Raw genomic sequence first — 21,852 nt, forward strand, 5'->3', positions numbered from 1 at the left:
ATATTTTTTCATTTTTTGTTTATTTTTATTTGTTTATTTGAGAGCAACAGAGAAAGACACACAGAATGGGCGCACCAGGGCCTCCAGCCACTGCAAGTGAACTTCAGACACGTGGGTCCTGGGGAATCGAGCCTCAAACCAGGGTCCTTAGGCTTCACAGGCTAGCACTTAACCACTAAGCCATCTCTCCAGCCGTAGTATCATTTTTAATGGGCATTTGTGCTGGGCATGGTGGCACACGCCTTTAATCCTGGCACTCAGGGGGCGCAGAGGTAAAAGGATCACTATGAGTTCAAGGCCACCCTGAGACTACATAGTGAATTCCAGGTCAGCCTGAGCTAGAGTGAAACTCTGCCTCAAAAAACCAAAATAAAATAAAATAAAAATAAATATGGACACTTATGTTAAAGGAACCTGAAATATAATCTACTACTGACAAACCTTACACTGTCATAATTGCACTCATGTTAATTTTTCTGCAAAATAAAAAGTTAGGCTTATCATTTTTCCCTGATCACAGCGGATTAAGTTTATAGGGACTGATTAAAATTTGACCTTGAATTTATTTTTGAAGACTGATTGGTTCATTTTGGAGACAGCATAGCAATAGAGGACAATGTATGATTTTCCATACTGATTGATGAAAAAAACAAATGTCCATTTCATCAATTGTTCCACATTCCTGTTTGTATGCTTGTAAGCCTCTGTTTTCTAAGAATGACATTTATGCAGAAAACAAATATAATAAGCAATCTTAAATAGTAAAATCTTGAGTTTTCACTGTATATTTTTGTGATTTCAGTCCTTAGGACTAAATTTTAATTTAGTCCTAATTTTAATTTAAGGTAAATGCTAGGATGTTTCCTTCTAAATTAAATTTTATCTCACATATATTCAGTATAAGAGGAAACAAATACTTTTGGTTTTGAGGAATAGCATACATAACAAGGTTTACCCAAGTATCTAGATAGTCAGATGAATTGATAGCTGTAATTCTATGGAGAACCTGCTGACAAGTAGGGACATTCTTTGAAATGAAGAGACCAAAAACTATGTGAATGTGTATATGGGAGAGTTAGGTAATGGTAGAATCCCGAGGCTGGCCATATGTTTTCATTCAGTAAATTTTAAACTAAATGATTCTCTTTATCCTTGCTTATTTATGTTAGTCCTTATCAATGAATATTGCTTGTTTTATTAGATCTTTTGTTTTGCTGCAGTGACTTTAGGGGCCAGCTCTTAACAGCAGAGGCTTTGACAAAGCACCAGAGGATTCTGTTAAAAAGTTGTGTTTCGTAATTGTAGTTGTCGTGTCAGAGCCTAACTGACTTGGAGCTGAAGGATTTTTGTGAGATGAGTAGCTGTGCCAGCAGGGACCCAAGTCTCCTGGGCTGGCCACGCTCTCATTAAGATTTGCCGCTAGCAGTGGCGGTGTTCAGCATGTATGTGACGTGCATTCTGTTATTGTATGCTTGGCTTGTCAGCCTGCAGCTTTCTGACACTCACTTATGTCACTCTTTATTCAGAGAGGAAGAAGCTTTTGATAATTTGACAAGACAAGCTCTTAAACGATCTAGGTCATGGCCTTCACTGTCTGTGATTGTGAACATATTTCCTGAAAGCCCTGTCACTCATCACAGCTACATTTTCTCCCGGGGAGCCACAGGCCTGTCCTGGTCTCTTGTCAGCTCATACATTTTGGTTATTCATATACCAAATACAGTACTGGCTGTTTTTTTTTTTCTTCCCTTTTGCAAATGCTAGCATGTTAGTAAGGCTAATCCTTTCTCCTGTGCTGTGTTCCCAGCAGGGCTGCGTTCAAGGGCTCTTTCTAGTACAAGGCAGACAACTGGCCAAGGGGAGCTGAGGAGGAGGAAAGGCCGCTTAGTGCTGTTTTTGTGTTTGTTCATTGTTGTGGAAATATGAGAACTGGTGGCAAGGGCCTTGTCTATTGAGCACTTGAGTCTTGGTCTGCTGTCAGGGGCTGTTTAAGATTGAGTGTTTTATTTTCTTTGATGTTCACATTTGAGAATAGGGAAGTGGGAATTAAACAACAGATGCACTAAGCCGTTGTTCTCGTAAAACAATAATTAGCACCTGATAAAATTCAATATGGGTCAAAATGCACAATATAAACTCTCAATTCATCTGGCATGCCAAACTGTGTTGATTCATCTTTGAATTTTATGAATAATAATACTCAGTTATTCATGTATGGTTTATTATACAAAATACAATAGACAGGAAAACTAGTTGAGCAAAAGTTGGCAAACAATGTAGCACATTGCTAAAACAGATGTACAAGTACACTTGGTATGTTTTCAGTTGTGTGACTTGAGGAGGCCCTTTGGGTTGCCATCCATCCAAGTGCCAGTGAGGTGAGAGCGCCAGTTATATTTTCATTTCAGATGAGCTGTATACCTGACTACTCATTCAGTATAAATACTTTAAAACAAATGAGACCACAGTTTGAGGCATAATAGTTTCTTGATTTAGAAATTACTTTGTTCCATCTAAATTTTTTATGCAGGAGACATGTAAGTGTGGATACTTTGGCATTCTGTTTGATAAAGAATTACATGTATTTCTTATCAACCATATAAGTATGAATCAGGAATGGTAAAAAGAAGCTGAAGCATTAGAAAGCAAAAAACAAAAAAAAATAGTATTTTAAGTTTATATTTTATTTTTTAATGTAAGCATGTATGCTTTGTAGTGGCACCTATTTTGAAGTCGACTTTTTAACCTTCCATAGAAAATAGTATAGTGAAACTATGTGTAGGAATGTTAAATGAAAATACTTATGAAATAGCCAAGTTAGACTTTTTATAGTACTATTGTCTAATAAAAGACAAGTTTCATGTCTCTCATTTATTAGTTTTCTATATCTAGTATCATTTTCATGTACAGAGCAATCAGATGATTGTTCAAAACCCACGTAATTCTTCCTTTATTACTAAATTGCTGCAACACAAGAAAAGGTCACATGGTAGAGTGGCATTCTGCCAGTCTATGACAACTCAGTGATTGCGCTTTTTCAACCGTATTATTCTGAGGACACTGTGGTAATCAAGAACTATCCATAACTAATGTATAAATAACTGCTTGCTTATCTCTATAGTAATCTAACTCAAATTATACGTACACAGCCAAAAGCTTATGCTAGAAGGTAGGAAATGAGTATTTAAAGATACATTATGTTTTAGCTTTTTATATGTAAATATGCTTTAAAGTGTATGTGTGTGGGTGTACATATTCTTGAAAACTCTTGTAAACAACAACTTAGTAGCTATCATTTATTTGTGCCAGTATGATCTTTGCCTTCTGAAGCTACTTTTTGATTTTCTAAAAATGGTTTCTTTTTGGTTAGTGTTCATCCAGAAATCACTGGCATAACTGGTCTTTTTCAAACACTTTAGTTTGTATGAATGACATTAAAACTGGGAGGCCAACCACTAAATAGTCTGTTTACATCCTTTCTATGAAAAATTACATACAGTAGTTAAATCTAAAGTGCTGAATAAATTTTTCAGTACAGTTGAAACATACTAATACTTTTTATTTTTATCTAATCACTACTGTGGTATTTTCAGTAGAGGTTTGCAATTCAGAGTTTATCTCTTGGATTATTAACACAAACATGATGCTTGAATTGTATGAATTACATTTTTTGGTTTTATCACTGCTCTGAAAAATAAATGACAAATCAAGTAGAGGTTTCAAAGCATATGTCAAAGGTTATAAAGAAAAAAAAAGATTATAAAGATTTTAAAGTCTTGAGTCATTCTAATTTAAATATGCATCTGTATGTGCATGTGCTTGCATAAGGGGAAAGGTATAGACTTTAGTTTTTTGTGCTTTATAATTGGTTTTTTAAGTTCTGTTTTCACAGAATATGAAAAGTCAGCACCGAATGGTTAGGTAAAAGATGGCAGTCACTATTGTAAATACCTAACTACAATCTAGATCTTCTTAAAAGCAGTGCTTTTAAATTATTGTCTGTGATGCTACTGAAGTTCAGATGTTCTTTTTAAGATGTACTTGGTGAGTTGTATTGATTTTGACCGCTACTCTTCATTTACCAGTTTAACTGAGTTATGGCTCCTTATCACATCTTAGTGCCCCAAACTTCTAACCTGAGAAGAAAAAGAGAGAGAGAAAACTTTGTTACTGGCTTTCTGACAATGGCAGGGAGTGTGTTAAACCAGTGTAAAATTCAATTAAACTGTCTAGCCAGGTTTTTGAAGCTGAAATGCAGACCCTTTCTGTTAAGCTTCTTATTTTCCTGTGCCCGACACCGGTGGATGCTGGGTTATGCCAAAACCAACAGGCTGTAAAGTACCTTGTTTCATGCTCCCAGCTGATCAATATTTTTATTTTCCAGACTTGCCCAGAAATCTGGAGGCAGTATCACCTAACGGTGAGTAGAAACACCTTTTTTATTTTCCCCAAGACCCAGCCTATTTACCCTTCTCTGAACTGCTGACCATAAAATATAGACAAGCATCTTCTGCTGGAAGATAATAAACATCTCGAGAGGTTTTTTTTTTTTTTTTTTTTTTTTTAACAGAAAAGGCAATAGCACACCTTTATCTCTCTTCCCCTGTTCACCATCCTATCCTTTATCTTCTGGTTCTTAAAAATAATTATTTTTATATTACATGCATCATTTAATAATTATATCATGATATCTCTACACTTAGTCTATATTCAGCAAAGGGAAAAGGAATGCCTGAAGCTATTAAAAACAGTAATAAACCTGTGTCTTTAAAATGCTACTTTGACACAATACTTAAGCATACAGTCCACAGTGTCTTTCACTATTATTTTTCTGATTTTACTGAAATCACACATCCTTAAATGAAGCCACAGAAAGTTTAGAATATCTTTCATATAGCACAATTCAACTGCCCTATCCTTAAGCATGTCTTGACTTATTTGATGTCAATATTCAAATTATTCAGTTCTCTGGTTTCTTTTTATGATTTAATCTTAGTAGAAGCAGAAAACATACTTGCTATCCAATTGGCTGATGCTCATTATGAAGTCCATTTATGTTTACTGTTCAGCTTAAATAGTTTGAGTAATTCACTGTAGCCTTGCTAGTCCTTTTTAAATGTATTAACTAAGATGAACTGGGAAATAAATGATTTTCTTTTAATTACACGGTTATATAACAAAATAATTAGTAGTTGTTAAAATTTAATGTATTAAAAAGGTTTTATCTGTAGAAAGGTTAGAAAAAGAGAAAAAGCAAAGTTTTTACAAAGCATGTCTTATTATTTTCTTTTTATAGAAATAAAATGTAAACCAACAGGTAGATTCATTTCCCATTCTGTCTTACAGTCCTAAGAAGCTAGGAGTAACATCAGCTGGTTTGTTTTCATCATTTATTTGAATTTTATTTTGAGTAGAAAACTATAATTTTTCAACTGCCTCAGATCCAAAATAGGAGTTTGTTAAAATATTCAGTGTTATGCCAAAAGATGTGTACATACCCATATATTATACATACATGTGATCACTGTGTTTCATATGAATACACTGTGTTTGCACTGTTATAGCAGTTTTTGGTAACATAATATGATAAAGCCTTATAGCCTAAACTTGATAAGAATCTAAACACATCTTGTTCTAATCAAGATCAGAGAGCCATCCTTTGTAATGTTGTAACTGTATTTTTGTCATTATTTTTACTATGTAATACAATAGATTTGACGTTGTATTTCTTTTTGGTTTTCCACTAATTTAGAGAATCCCAATCTTTAAAACTTTAGGCATGGGAAGTATTATGTTAAAGGCATTCTTTTTACATGATTTGCACAAAATGTTCATATATATATATGCACATATATAGAGAGAGTGAGAGATGGGGGAAAGTTTCAGGTTAAAGATTTAGTATTTATTTTAGCTTTTCAGAAGCATATGAAGAATAGACATAAAATAAATAAAAACCAAATAAATTTGCCTTTGGTGGAATATGGTATGTTCTGTCTCTAGGTATAGCAAATTCAATTTTAAAACTTCCTATATTTGGAACCCTGCTTTTCTTTTTTCAGGAAATATTATAGTAACTATCATAATAAGTTTTATAATTATTTATATTATCTGAGAACATATGCACAATATTTAAATATAATTAAGTATTATTTAGTACTGAGCGAAAGCAAAGTGCATACTGATTTTAGTCATCTTCAACTCTTTTACTAGGAGATGGACTGCCATCTATTGACTCAGAGTAGCCCTCACATGTGAAGGTGGCATCAATCAAAGCAATGACCACGTAATGAACTAGGTTAGAATTGCCACTGCATATTCATTTAAAGCAGACTGCTTAAAACTATGGAATATTCTACACTTAATCATAGTGGATTAATTTATTTTTTTTCTGACAAAAAAAGTTTATCATTTCTTACCCATATGAACTGTACTTTTGGAGGTAAAATGTATTAAAATATCCAATCTGGAACTCTTTACATTTGAGAGCTTTTCAGTTGTTTTTATTATCCTTCCAACTGATGAGACTAGAAGATTATTTACAGAACTAATTCACTTGTATACCTAGGGATCTATTTTTTTATAAATCAAAGAAAGCATTGTTTTTAAAACACATAAAAAAGATAATGAAGTTGATTAACATAAATGGACTTACAAAATATCCAGGATCAAAAATTCTTTAAAACATTCTGAAGAAGGAGAATACTAAAGAGAAGTATTCATCATCAGCAGCTTAATCAAAGATAAAATGAATCTGTTTAACACTTTGTGTCTGAATAGTGGCTTTTTAACCAAATTTGACATCACTATACTAATAATTCCAAAATATAATTAATAATCAGCTCTAAAACACATATACAGTACAACTATATATGGCCATGGTATTTGTCTTTGTATTTTAATAACTAAAATATGTAATTTGACATCTTTGTTGATTTAGAAACACAAGAAAAATATTTTTATATAGCAATTATAGAGTTTCTTTAATAAATTCGTATTTTTACCTCATCTAAAAAAGTCTAAAATGTTTCATAAAAAATACTAACAGCCATAGCCTTACATTTTAATTTGTTTTATCTTCAAATTTTTGTTAAAACTTCTGAATAGTCTTTTTATTTATTTATTTATTTATTTGAGAAAGGTATATATATAGAAATAGGCAGGGAGAGAGAGAGAGAGAATGGGCATGCCAGGGGCTCCAGCCACTGCAAACAAACTCCAGATGCATGTGCCCCCTTGTGCATCTGGTTGATGTGGGTCCTGGGGAATTGAACCTGGGTCCTTTGGCTTTGCAGGCAAGCACCTTAATTGCTAAGCCATCTCTCCAGCCCTGAATATTCTTTTTCCTCTCCCAAAATAACTCCTTTTAGGTAAAAATTTCTGTATTTACTTTTCAGGAAGGAAAGTCCCTTCCCCCATCCCATCGTTTCTCATCTCATATTAAAAATCCTAGGCTAATATGGCCACCAACAGAGTTTTTCAGCCAACAAGATTTTTAATTAGTAGAGGCTATAATTTGACATGCACTGGACATTTAGTTAATCTTGGGTTTGACTTGCCTACTTAAAAAGTTACCAAGAGTTTGCAACTTGAAGACTATTATGTATTAAGGACCAAAAAAGTTAATGCATCTTTTATGTTTTTCACTTAGTATTTTTGTATATGCTGTTGAAATGCATAGCAAACCTACTGCCTTTCAGTGTTTGAACATAATGTTTAGAATGCTTATAATTCAGAATTAATTTTTTTTTTTTTTTTGAGCTTCCATGCCTTTCTTTCTGTGTCAGGAAAGGCTTATGGCCAGAGTTTAGTAGTAATCAATAGTAGTCTGACCTGAGCCACATGATCGGCACAGTATATCTTATGACCATAGTTAACAATATTTCATTTCATTTTTCCCCTCTACTTTCTCTCCTTACCTGCAAACATCAATTTATAAGTGTATTTTCTGAGTTTTCAAAGTATGAGAGTGTTTTCACAGCACAGGTTTTATGCTAAATGAGAATTTCACCCTCTAAAGACTTCTGTGCCGTATATACTGGCAGAATGTGTATACCTAAATACCAACAGATAGGAAAATAGCTTTAGAACCATGTGAACCATGTGTTGCAGTCAGTCCAGAAGGAAAGAATAAGAAAGTGGGTTTGGGTTCTGAGGCTATAGCCATTCAATTTTTATCCTGGGATTGTAATATAAATAGAGTAGATAATTCCCCATCTGTGCAGTACTAAGATGGAATATTTTTCTTTTAAAAATAATGAGAGCAGTCTTTAAAAAGTCAGCCTCATACCAAAATCATTTCTTTTTATGAAAAGAATACTTTTCTCTTAATTGGATATATGTCAGGAATCTTAAATAACTTTCTGAGAGTCTCTTGACTACCAGAGCAGATCTGTAAAACCCACAAAAAGGCAACATGTATAAATTGAGAAGTCTTTCTCTTCCCAATATTTATTTGTACATGTGGGTGAGTGAAGCAGCCCCCAGCTATATCATAAAACAGGACTGGCTGCATCTTAACTTTAAAAATGTTAATTTCAGCCAGGTGTGGGGGCGCACGCCTTTAATCCCAGCACTTAAGAAGCAAAGGTAGGAGGATCACTCTGAGTTTGAGGCCAGCCTGAGACTATATAGTGAATTCCAGGTCAGCCTGGGCTTAGCCAAGACCCTACCTCGGGAGGTTTAAAAAAAAAATGTCAATTTCAGAATACAGTGAAGTCAGTTCTCACTAAATTGGAGTCTTTCAAAGCAAATTTTCTTTGTACCATTCTTTTAAAGGCCTGACATAGAGATTATCATAAGCTAATGCTTTTACAAGTCCATTTTAATAGCTTTTATTTTAATAGTTCAGTTTACTTCACCAACTCCCAAAAACCATCAATACTCTTGTATAAATTGAAAGGGTTTTTTTTGTTTGTTTGTTTGTTTGTTTTTCACAGACACACACACACATTTATATTAACTGCTGTTTCAGTGCTTTCATTGGCCAAATGTTGCTACTGGGGCATTATATAATCTGTTAAATTTTCCGTGATTTAATTTTCATTTAAAAGTCTTCTTTCTAATGAAACACTGTTAAAGTCAGTGTGATTTTGATTCATAAGGCACAGGTCTCTTGTACTTCAGAACTATTCTTTCCTTATAATATTATGAAGTAAGTCAGATTTCTTTATCTTTTCTTTCAAGTAACTTGGTATTTGAATAACAAGTGTGTGTGTGCACACACACATGGGGGAGAGGGTTACTGGGATTTGAAACAGGCCTCATGTATGCTAAGTAAGTGTTTTTCCAGCACTAACAAATTTTTTCTTAATAAGCACTGATGACTTACTTGCTGATACTTCATCTGTGGTAACAGATGGGACAAGAAATTTTGAAAATGTTTTTTATAAAAAGAATCTTGCCTAGCTTTATATTAACCTTCTTAAGGAATTGAGTGTCGAAATTATGCTAAAAATTTTACTTCAGTCTTACCAAGTTTTGAAGTTAGTTTAAAAGATAATTACTATATTTAAACAGTAAATCAACTGATTTTTAAAAAATCTTTACTACACTGACATGTTGGACCACATTTGTGAGAATTAATCATTAAAAGTAATTGGAAAATGTAATTTCAAAGCAAATGGAACCTGGAATTATCAATCTCAATAAAAGATTCATTTCAAAATAAATGCAACTTGCCAAATCAAAAAGTAATTTTCGAAAGCTTCTCCTATAAAGGAAAGTGGGGAAAGTGAGTGCTGTGTGGTACACATGCATGATATTCTTCCTCACATTTCCTCATACATTAAGAAATCATGTACCTATGCTTATTTCTTGAGTGAAAGTAGAATAAAATTATTTAAATTTGGATATAATTTATATTTATTGGAACATGAGAGAATATTGATTCTTTCTTCTTCTGAAAGGAATATTGAGGTATCCATTCTTGCAAAAAAGTTCCAGCTTACTTGATTTGCAATATCTTAATGTAAAATTAATTTGATTTAAATGAGAAATCAATAGGAGATATTTTGAATAGGTTTTTTCTTGCATAAACATATTTGAGTAATACCAAGTGCTTTATGACAATAATCCTAAGTAAGTAGTGAAGCAATGAAACATATGCAGCATTTGTTCATTTTATGAATGACATAGCAATGCTTTGGCTAGGATCAAGTTTTTAGTTGTGCTTTTGCAGTCTTCTTAATTTCTGTAAGGACCTGATCAGCAGTTACAATATTTTTTTCATTTTTTTAGGTAGTACATCTTAGTGACAAACTAATTGTATCTCAAGTTCTGCTATGGAAAGTAACTTTTCATTTGGCAAAAAAAAGTCCCTGTGCTTTTTTATCTGCCCCATAGATTGGTAGGGGAGAAAGATTCGTACATTTAGAAGTTGATACTTGTATTAACTAATTATAGTTATCAGTCATAACCTTTGAGGATATTAATAATCAATTGAATAAAAAGACTCCCAAGAGTACCATTAAACATCTTGACATGATCAGTGTCTCTGAACTAGTGTGTTATATTTTCTGTTACTGTAGATGTGTCAATAATAAGCAAATTGAACTAAGTTTAAAATATCATAAGTACTATCTGTTAAGTAAATTATTGTTCAAAGTGATCAGATTTTGGACTTGAAATTAATTGGTCATTTGACTTCCCCTGCACACATAAAAGAATGGCATGGAAGTTATGTGTGGGTTTGTACATTTTTAAATATTTTTTCTAACTATTTTGAGGTTAAGGTTGGCTTTTAAGGAGTCAAAAATTGAAATGAAGAAAAATGCTTGATTTTATTTTATTTTTTAAATGTGGGTTCTGGGGATTGAACCCAGGCCTTCATGCTTGCAAGTTAAGAACTTTATCAACTGAGCTATTTCCACAGCCGAGAAGAAGGAAAATGCTAAAAGATCAAAATTAGTAACAACAAGGCCCTTTTATGTATGTGTGTGTATGTAATCCAAATATATATATATATATGTGAATTTTAAGTTATACCTTTACCTTAACTGGTTTACCAGCTTATGATAGATCCTATTTCAGAAAGAAGAATTATTCATTATGAATGAACAGAACTCTATGTGATCTTAGTAAAATAATTCATGTGTGTATATACATACATACGTACATATATATGTACGTATGTATAATAAGTAAAATCAGGCTATTCTTGCTTTTTCCTTTCTTTTGATGCAAGGTCTCACACTGTAGCCCAGCCTGGTCTTAAAGTCATGGAAATCTTCCTGCCTCAGCCTCCCAAGTTCTGGGATTACAGATGTGTACTATCATGCCTGGCTAAACTCCACATTTCTTTGCAGTTAGGAGAACTAGGTTTGCAGCTGTTTATTAGCTTTGTAACAATCTCAGTTCGTCTGTCTTGGATCTCTCACGTTTCCTTTATTTTATACTTGTACCACATTTCCTCATTTCACTGAAGTTCTTAGAAAGATATGCTGTGGCATTTGGACAGAAGAGCAGGCGTAGTTCTGAGGAAGCACTGAGGTGTGTTTTATATCACAATATAAGAAAAGAATGCAGCTTTGGAATTGTATTTGGTTCAAGATCTGATTCTTTCATGTACTACATGTGCAAAGGTTGCTAAAATATTGAATTTATAAGGTCCTCAGTCTCTTCACCTGAAACCCAGTGATTGATAATGCTTTACAGGATTTTTTTAAGTATGCAATAAGATGATAAGTGCAAAGTAGTTCACGCAATACTTGGCACATAGAACATGTTAAACCCAGGTAAGCTCTACTGTGGCAAACCTGTAGGTACCTTATACTTGCAAAGATGAACTGGGCTGATAATCCCAAATTTAGATTATTGTAATTTCTTTCACTTATTATGAGGAGATTGATAATAACCTCTTATTTCTTAGTCTCCTAACAATGTTTCCTTCTTACAGTTACTGAAGTTAAAATATTTACAAGCAGTGTCTTCCATTAACAAACTTAACTACCTCAGTTTTCATCTTATTATTTATACTTGTCTTATTCATTTCAAAACATGTAGGTGAGTAACTTTTTTTCTTCTTTTTCCCCGAGACAGGGTCTTGCTATGTAGCCCAGGCTGGCCTGGAATCTGCTATATAGCCCAGACTGGCCTGGAACATGCGATCCTCCTGCCTCAGCCTCATGAGTGCTGGGATTACAGGCGTGCGCCACCATGCCTGGTTTAGGTGAGTAACTTTTAATTAAGTAAAGCATACAAATTATTTTCTTAACTTGATTTATTTGAAAATCATTATGAAAATATTTAATATTAAGTCACTAAATATTTAAATTACTTTCCTAGTAAAAATGATTGTGTAAAATACTTAGCATATATAAAATGCACAATGCTCTGGTCAATCTGCAGTACCAAAAAAGAAAAAAGAAAACCCAAATAAGCAGTGGTACCAGTTTGAAATATGTATTTTAAGCTAATATGTGCATAATTCTTAAATGACTTTCATATATTCTGAGTATAGCTGCCATAAACAAATGAAATTATATAAGTCTTTATAATGAGGATAATCTGGACTCAGTATTTGGCAATTATGGTACATTCAACTAGGAAGAAAGGGCTTATTTTGGTCAGGTAGAAAAGGAAACAAAATAGCATTCCAGGTTTTTGTGCTTCAGGTAAAACTACTACTTGCCTTCACATGTCTGATGCCAGAAACTAGCCATAGGTCATAGCAAATTGTAGAGGTGTAAGACTGAGTTCCACCTGTGTCCTCACATGGGTCCAAAAGAATAGGCAACACAGAACCAGGCACTCTCTCAGAGCATGCGATACGTGTTCTCCAGAGAGCATTCCTATTCCATGTTTGTCCCTTACTTTAACACAAGCAAGGGCAAAGATGGGACAAAGTATAAAAGAAAAGAACATTTATTCCCACCTTAAAACAGGTTCTTGAAGCTGCGGAATTCCCTGTCTTTGTAAGTGATGGTTAACAGTATTTTTGTAAAATAAGTGGTGGAGGGGGGGCATTTGTTGTAAGTCATGCAGAGTTACAGTCAAAATGAACATCTTGGAGCTTAGTTGCATTCCCCACGTATTAGCTAACAGAGCTATGATTCTATTATATTATTTTTCAGTGGAGGTTTATACACTTGAGTAGGAATTATATAAGCAGATATTTATTATTTTAAGCATTGCATATGTTTGGAAAATATATATTAAATGTGATTTTTATGTCTTATACTCTACCCCAACAAACTTGCAGATAAAATATCTGTGAATTCACACATGTATGTGTTCTCTTCTGTCCCTTCCCTTAAATCCTGTCTCCACGCCCTCATCCCTCCACCCTGCATCAAAGCTTGTGGTCTTTTCCATCTGTGTACTAAAAGGTTTCTTTGTAAACCAGGCCATTTGTCCATCATTGTTTGGGGTCCAAACAGTGGTAAGATACCCTGTCACCGATCCCGCGTGCTATGAATGGCAGCTTCTCTCCGGACAATTGGCGGAGGGGCCAAGAAATATTCCTGAGAGGATTATTTAACCTTTCAATTTAGAGGGCACAAAGCCTGGCTGATTAATGAACTTTCTGATGGGTGCCGATAAGCGGATCTATTTCTTTATTTCCCCTAAAAGTGATTCCTTCTCCTATCCATATTACTATAATCTTAAACATAAATGTGGCAAATAGATTAAAAAACAGCACTAAAGAGTTTATCTGGCTGGCAAACTGAAGGAGCTAAATTAAAATTGGTAATGACAGCAGTGGCTCAGCCTCATATATGGTTTTTAAATGCCCTGTGTATTTTGAAGAGACTTATTCTCCAGCTCGCCTGGTAATAACTGCTTTTGGTGCAGTCTGGGGATGGCTTCTGTTATCCCCACCCAACCCCCCCCCCCTAAAAAAATGAGTTGTGTTATCTGGATGGCTGCAGACACATTCGCATCCCCCTTTCTCACTGCATGGGCAGACAAGGTCGATAGCATTACAAGGTATTTGTGGCAGTGCTTGTTTCAGTTTTCAGAGCTGCCAGTTTCCAGGCAGATTTGAATTACAAAAGAAGAAGCTGGCATGAAAATTGAAAGGTTTTATCGGCTGGTCTGAAGCCTCATAGCACATTGCTTATTTATGCAGTCCATTTGCACCAGGAAATATAAAAAGGAAATACATTTTTAAAATAAGGCCATAAAGACCCAGATATGTTTAAGATGGCAAATAAAATATAGATACCTATAATATCTTTCCAGGAAACGATTTTCACTTAATGTTGCACATTACTTCAGAAGAGCATTTATGTTGCTGTCATAAATTTGTGCGTTTGTGTCACTATGTAGGTAGTCTCTGGGGATTAAGAAGGAAGCCTATGCTAACTTACTTTAAAATTAAAATAGACAGAGGGATAGCTCTGCAGTTTGAGAGCTACATTGGATATATTTAAATAGGGTGGTAAATTAAACTTAAACTAACATTTTTGCATTCCATGTAAAATTATCCATGGCCCAGTGAATAAAGGCCACTACCTTTAGAGAAAATTGGGATGCTTTTTAAGCCATGAAGATTTGGAGCATTCAGGGAGTGAATTGCTGTGATCCTTAATGTCTTGCATATGTTCATTGTTCTCTGCTTACTGAGGTTTTGTTTTTGTACTTGTTGGGGTTTGGGGCTGAAAAGTGTCTGTTTCTTTAATTTTTTTGTAAAAGATCATAAATTAGCTTAGTAGCTCTTTTTTATAAAACTTGTGCCTCTTTTATTTTAGTCTTTAAATATATTGCCCTTTTAGGTATGCCTACAACTTAATGTTATAAATATATAATCTTTTCACGGAGTCACGTTGTTTTATTTCACATAGTTCTCACTTACTGAAAAGATGCATCCATGCAACCCCTTAAACTCTTGACTGCATAAGGACGTACGAGTATCAGCATGTGCAGTAGTGCAGTGCCTCAAACAATTAATGGCTTTACCATCGGTCATTTGCTACCTTTCTACCCATGGGTTTGTAGTACATAAGTGTTTCAAAAAGAGAAGTAGGAAGGAACTTAGGTTTATATTGGAATATCAAACCAATAAAGTAACAGTCTAGGTTCTGCTACAATTCAAATGAACCCTGTTCAAGATTCCATTTTCCAATAAAACAAATTATTGACAGGTAAACCATAAGAGGTGCAGTTTTCATGACCTGGACTAATTATTTCATGTAGTTTTTTTTTTTTAAAGAAAAACTATCAAAAGCATACACATCTTCTGCATGCTAATGATGTGCTGTACATTTTTTCATGAATTTTCATAAGGATTTTTCTACGTAGCATGTGTGGCTTAATGATGTAATCACCTGATAGACTAGAAAATGCTCCAAAGGAGACGTTCCAGTCTGTTGTGTACATATATGTGTTTCAGAAGTCTGCCTAATTACCTAATAGATTGGGAATCTGGTGGGTATATGACATAGCTCTAACACATAAAAATATATTAACATATGGTATTTTTAACACTTTCAAAATGTTGCAAAATAGCAATGTCCACTAAAATACAAGTGAGTTATTTTTTTATGTAGGAGAAAATTAAGGTTTTTAAAACTTTATAAAGGATGCATTATAAAATATTTTTTACTTTTATTTATTTATTTATTTATTTGAGAGAAGGAAAGAGGTAGAGAGAGAGAAAAAAAAACATGGGCACCCCAGGGTCTCCAACCACTGCAAACGAACTCCAGATACATGTACCACCTTGTGCATCTGGCTTATGTGGGTCCTGGAGAATCGAACTAAGGTCCTTTGGCTTTGCAGGCATCTGCTAAGCCATCTCTCCAGCTCAGTAAAATAATTGTAAGGCCTTAAGCTTGTTTAAAAAAAAATCCCATAATTCTTCAAAGAAAAGGAGTACTCTGAATATTCACAACAGTGCACCACAAACAGAAGGCCTTGTCCACCACCGTGGGGGGAATGGGCCTGGAACAAGGTTCCAGATGTGAGGATCCATCTCCAGAAACCACATGAAAGGAAAAAAGGAGCCTCAACCTGCACACAGCTGAGGCACAGGATCATAACCATTGCCTCTTTTGGTTCACTACAGAGGAGCTTGCCCAACTTTTTCATGCCTTTACCCCCAGATTACAGTGGTGGTGGTGATGATGTTTTTTCTTGGGTGTATATTGATTATATTGCTCTTGGCATTTATAAACAATTTTAATTCGTAAATATTACCAAAGGAAAGAGAGAACATCTGTTCCTTCTTTGCCTACTCTGTAAAACTAAGTACAATATATAGAAAACTGTCCCTGATCTCTGTTGGATAGCTATTAAAAATCAGTAACTTTTAAAAGATTTATCATTTAGCTGGGCGTGGTGGCACACGCCTTTAATCCCAGCACTCAGGAGGCAGAGGTAGGAGGAGCACTGTGAATTCGAGGCTACTGTGAGACTACAGCCTGAACTAGAATGAGACCCTACCTTGAAAAACCAAAAAAATATATATATCATTTTTTACTTTTTAATTTTCATTTAATTGATTTGAGACAGAAAGAGGCAGAGAGAAAAGAGAGAATGGGCACATCAGGGCCTGTACGCAAATGAACTCCAGATGCATTCACCACCTTGTGCATCTGGCTTACGTGAGTCCTGGGGAATCAAACCTGGGTCCTTTGGCTTTGCAGGCAAGCACTTTAATTGTTCAGCCATCTCTCCAGCCCAAAATCAATATCTTTAAACAGAAAAGAAAAGTATATTTTAAATTCAAATTTTTTTGCTCAAGTGTTTATAAATGCCAATAGTTCATTTCAACTCATAGGCTTTAAATAAGATTGAAAGCTTCTAATTTAGGATATATAACATTCTTTTGAGAAACCCTGTCTAATTTTATGGGTTAATTTTTTTAAAGTACATTGATACTGACAAAAGGGTTATACTATTGGTGAATATGTTGAAAGAATGAAAGTAATATTTTAAATGAAAGTTATATTGACCTAAGAGGTAAAAATAAAAGTGCAACATGTTCAGAAAGATGGGAGCTTATCTGTACTTTTCTCAATGTTGCATTTGGTTATAATTATCTCAGTCATTTAATATCTTTTCAATATATGCTCAAATGAAAATTAGCTTAATAAATAAAAACATAGTTTAGTTTTACAACATATGTGATTATTAAAAAATCCATTTTTCAGTCACAAGAGTAGAAAATTCCCTTTATTTAGTGAAATTGATTACATATCCCACATAAGCAATCAACTAAGATGCAAGCCCTCATTGGATCAGTCAGTTTAGATAAGGACAGCTCAAGGTCACAGAGGGAAATGGCCAGCAAATTCGTTTACATAAAAAATTACTGTTAGAAATAGGACACTGGGGTAGCTCTAGCGTTTTGATCTCTTGGCCTTTGTCATGGAGATTCCTAGTAGTATAGGGAGTGAGACTACCATCCCAGATAATGATAAACTGTTCTAATGGCATTCGTTCATTCATTCCACACTAACTACTCATGCAGAAAAAAGGGTTATGTAAAACGACATTGGAAGAAAATCATTTGTGACCGTTGCGTCGGCCGCCCCTTGAGGAGACCTTAGGAGCAAACCCGTGGCGCTGTAGGCTTAGGGTTTATCTGCTGATGTCTACTGAGCTTACTGGTGCGCGCAAAGCTTTCAGCAAGAATAGAGATGGGATGCACCTTTCATAGGTAATGCTATCTACCAGGTTATTACTTCCATATATTGATGGTAATGTAATCTCTAAGATAGCACACAACAAATATAGATTATTTAAATGCCTATAACCAAAAAAGAAAAAAAAAAAAAGACTTGCTGTCATAAATACCCCATTTGGTAGGTCATTGGGTCACAGTTTTTAGGTACATTTTTTGACTTCCAAAAAGTTCTACAAAACTATATTCATTCCTTTCCACTTAACTTTTTGTGTGTAATATAAGTACATGTGACAGGAACTTGAACCTAGAGCTAATCAGGTGACACATTCTGCTTTAAATTGGACCTTTTCTGTTAATTAAAAATAAAGACGTGCCCAAAGCTAGAAATATTGAATCACAAATTTATAATTCTAACACTTTAAACAGCTTAAAGATTTTGGTTAGATCTAGTATGAAAACTTGTCCTCTAGAATAATTATTGAGTTTTCAATGTTGTATTTTAATACAGAAATGTTCTGCAATTAGGTTAGATCTAGGCTGATTCCATTCCTATTAAGTCTTAGTACATGATAGTTCATTAAAATGAAAGCGTGTAGATACCGTTTGTCTTGTCATTTACTAATTAATTATGTGAAACAGCTTAGGATTTCATAACAAGAAAAATACTATTGCCATTTTTATTAGTAATAATGGAAGTTTTTAACTGGTGACATTATTCAGATGAATGAATGTCCAAATGTTTGCAGTCCATCTAGGGGCAAAAATGAACAGCAGTGCTGTTTGAGATTACTTTCAAAATACTGTGATAAATGTCAGCTTGAAACATGCTTTCAGAATCTTGAGTAAGAAGTATCTCTTCATCTCTGATACTATAAAAATGAGTTCCTATTTATTCTCTTTTTTATTCTCTTCGCATTCCTACTTAACTCCTGGTTTTGCCAAAATATATGCCACACTCTAAACAAGAAGTAGGAGGTACACTAAGGAAGTTGATATTAATTTTTTAAGCTTTTTTTTTTTTTTTTTTTTTTTTGGTTTTTCGAGGTAGGGTCTCACTGTGGCTCAGGCTAACCTAGAATTCACTATGTAGTCTCACAGTGACCCTCCTACCTCTGTCTCCCGAGTGCTGGGATTAAAGGCGTGCACCACCATGCCAGCTTAATTTTTTAAAGCTTTTTAATACATCATGGCATGATTTTATAAGTTTGCCCTTAGAGACATAAAAAAAAATTAATACTTTCCCAAAGTCTCCAAATTGTTAACAATACCTAAAATTTATGAGATGTGATCTATGGGCAGTGTGCTTTACCTCATTATTAACTCGTCATGTTTACTGAACTTTATTTGCCTGGCCCTGTTCCAGAGGCTGGGGAGCAGACAAAAATCCTTGCCCTTACTGAGCTTGATGTTTTCCTTGCCTAGTGGATGGGACTTGGGGTGGATAAATAAAAACAAGTAGAGTTTTTAATGGCAGAAGTAACGTGTTGGAAAGGGTTGTTTGGGGATTGCTTGTTTGGAAAGGTTGGTTTTGTTCTGAAAGGAAAAGGCCCTAGGGAATGTTGTAGTCAGCTCCACATTGCTGGGATGGACTTCTAAACCAGGAACAGTTTATGGGAGAAGTGGAATTTATTTAAAGCTTACAGATCCAGGGAAAGTGCCATTGATGGTGGAAGAAACTTGTTCCCTTTCACAGACCCAAGTGAAGAGAAACACAGCCAAAATCAACAAATTACCACAGAGAGTATCATGGGGAGGGAGCTAGCGCTTGAAATAGGAAAGCCTTACTAAGAAGACTGGCACCTTGTATCTGAGAGAAGAGTGATCCAGGTAGATAGGATAGCTGATGTTAGACTCTGAGGTGGAAGTTTATCTAGAGTGATCAGAAAACAGTGAAAAGGCTAGTGAGATATACTCCAAGGCATACAGTGAAGTTGGGGGGGGTGAAAATTTATGGGCCATTATAAGATTTCTGGCCTCTATTGCATAAGAGGACTTTCAGATGATGAATGATATGTTCTGATTTACATTTACATGCCAGAAGGATCATGCTGTATTGAAAAGAAACTAGTTATGAGTCTCTTGTACTCATCCAAATCAAAAGTGAATGATTAAAAAAAAGGAAAAAAATGAATGGTCAGATCAAGATAGTAGAGGAGGAATGGGAAGAAGATGTGTTTTGCAGAGACAAGAAGCTTTGTTGATAGGCTAAATATAAAATGTCTGAGAGAGACAAGGTTGTTGATTTTAGTTCTAAGCAGATAGAAAGAGTTGCTAATAATGAAATGAGACAGACAGTGAGAGGGACAAATTTGAGGTACGTGATAGAGGAAACTTAATTTTATTTACTAAAAATCTGAGATGCTATTAGACAGACATCCTAGTAGGGACACAAAGATGGAGTTGAGAGATCAAGAGTGAAGATACGTATTTTTATGTGGTCATTGTAAAGCTGTGAGCTAAATGCAATTAGAGAGAGAAGGAAATACTAAAGACAGCCCTAGAGTACTCACTCCATTGTAAGGAAAGACGGGAAGCAGAGTGGAGAAGAGGCAAGTGGAATAAAAACAGAAAAATGTGTTGTCTGAGGAACTAAGCTTTAAAAAACTATTTCAAAGAGAAAGTGGTCAGTCTTCTGGTAAGATGAGCACATCTCATGTTTCCTCACCACGGCGTCAGGAAGGAGCACTGCTGCTGCTTTCCCTGTTTACAAATGAGTAAGAGGCAAAGCCGTGCAAGAAATTTGCCTAAGGTCAGATGGCTAATGGATCCAGATCTAGAACATAATCCCATAACTGAATTTATCAGACTTCTGGGTCTTTAGAAGAGTTAGTCAGTTTTGCCAGTGATTGTCTGCAGTGCTTACTGTCCCTTCCTTCCATGCTGAGAGAGAATGTGTGACGTGTATTTTAACATAGGCTGGGCATGTGACATGAGCCTGTCATCTCAGTGCTGTGGATGCTTAGGCAGGAGACTCTTAATTTTGTGTGTCTCTTGCCTTATTGCTATGTCTAAGACTTCCAAAACTATATTAAATAAAAGTGGGGACAGTGGACAACCTTGTCTTGTTCCTGCTTTTAGTGGAAAAGCTTCCAGTTTTTCCCCATTTAGTAATATGTTGGCTGTAGGCTTATCATAAGTAGCCTTTATTATATTGAGATATGTTCCTTCTATTCCCAGTCTCTGTAGGACTTTTATCATGAAGGGATGTTGGATTTTGTCAAATGCTTTCTCTGCGTCTAATGAGATGATCATGTGATTTTTGTCCTTCAACCCGTTTATGTAATGTATTACATTTATAGATTTGCGTATGTTGAACCATCCCTGCATCTCTGGGATAAAGCCTACTTGGTCAGGGTGAATGATCTTTTTGATATATTCTTGTATTCTGTTTGCCAATATTTTGTTGAGAATTTTTGCATCTATGTTCATGAGGGAGATTGGTCTGTAATTTTCTTTTTTTGTTCTATCTTTGCCTGGTTTTGGTATCAGGGTGATGCTGGCCTCATAGAAGGAGTTTGGTAGAATTCCTTCTTTTTCTATTTCCTGGAAAAGCTTAAGAAGCAATGGTGTTAGCTCTTCCTTAAAAGTCTGGTAAAATTCAGCAGTGAATCCTTCCGGGCCTGGCCTTTTTTTAGTTGGGAGATTATTGATAACTGTTCGGATCTCCATGTTTGTTATAGGTCTATTTAAGTGATTAATCTCATTTTGATTTAATTTAGGTAGGTCATATAGATCAAGGAAATCATCCATTTCTTTCAGATTTTCATACTTTGTGGAGTATATGCTTTTATAGTATGTCCCTATGATTTTTTGAATTTCTCTGGAATCTGTTGTGATGTTACCTTGTTCATCTCTGATTTTATTAATTTGTGTCTCTTCTCTCTTTCTTTTGGTCAGATTTGCTAAGGGTTTATCAATCTTGTTTATCCTTTCAAAGAACCAACTCTTTGTTTCATTAATTCTTTGGATTGTTCTTTTTGTTTCTATTTCATTAATTTCTGCCCTAATCTTTATTATTTCTTCCCGTCTACTGATTTTTGGTTTGCCTTGTTCTTCTTTTTCCAAGGCTTTAAGGCGAAGCATTAGGTCATTTACTTGCGAACTTTCTAATTTCTTAATATAGGCACTCAAGGCTATAAATTTACCTCTTAGAACTGCCTTCATTGTGTCCCAGAGATTTTGGTATGTTGTGTTCTCATTATCATTTGACTCTATAAATTTTCTGATTTCCTTTTTGATTTCTTCATTGACCCATTCATCATTTAGTAGTGTATTGTTTAGTT

At 34.7% G+C, this 21,852-nt stretch overlaps 1 protein-coding gene across 2 annotated transcripts in view; it reads left to right on the plus strand.

The window, feature by feature from the left end:
* Zcchc7 (zinc finger CCHC-type containing 7) overlaps positions 1-21,852 on the plus strand; it is a 224,956-nt gene that overhangs the window by 185,807 nt on the left and 17,297 nt on the right. For both annotated transcript variants that reach the window (XM_045141734.1, XM_045141735.1), the window contains exon 7: positions 4,385-4,420. In XM_045141734.1, the coding sequence (XP_044997669.1) occupies positions 4,385-4,420 (36 nt within the window). The remainder of the gene's footprint in view (positions 1-4,384; positions 4,421-21,852) is intronic.

This window comes from Jaculus jaculus, chromosome 1, assembly GCF_020740685.1.
Source record: "Jaculus jaculus isolate mJacJac1 chromosome 1, mJacJac1.mat.Y.cur, whole genome shotgun sequence".
In the NCBI taxonomy this organism is placed as follows: Eukaryota; Metazoa; Chordata; class Mammalia; order Rodentia; family Dipodidae; genus Jaculus; species Jaculus jaculus.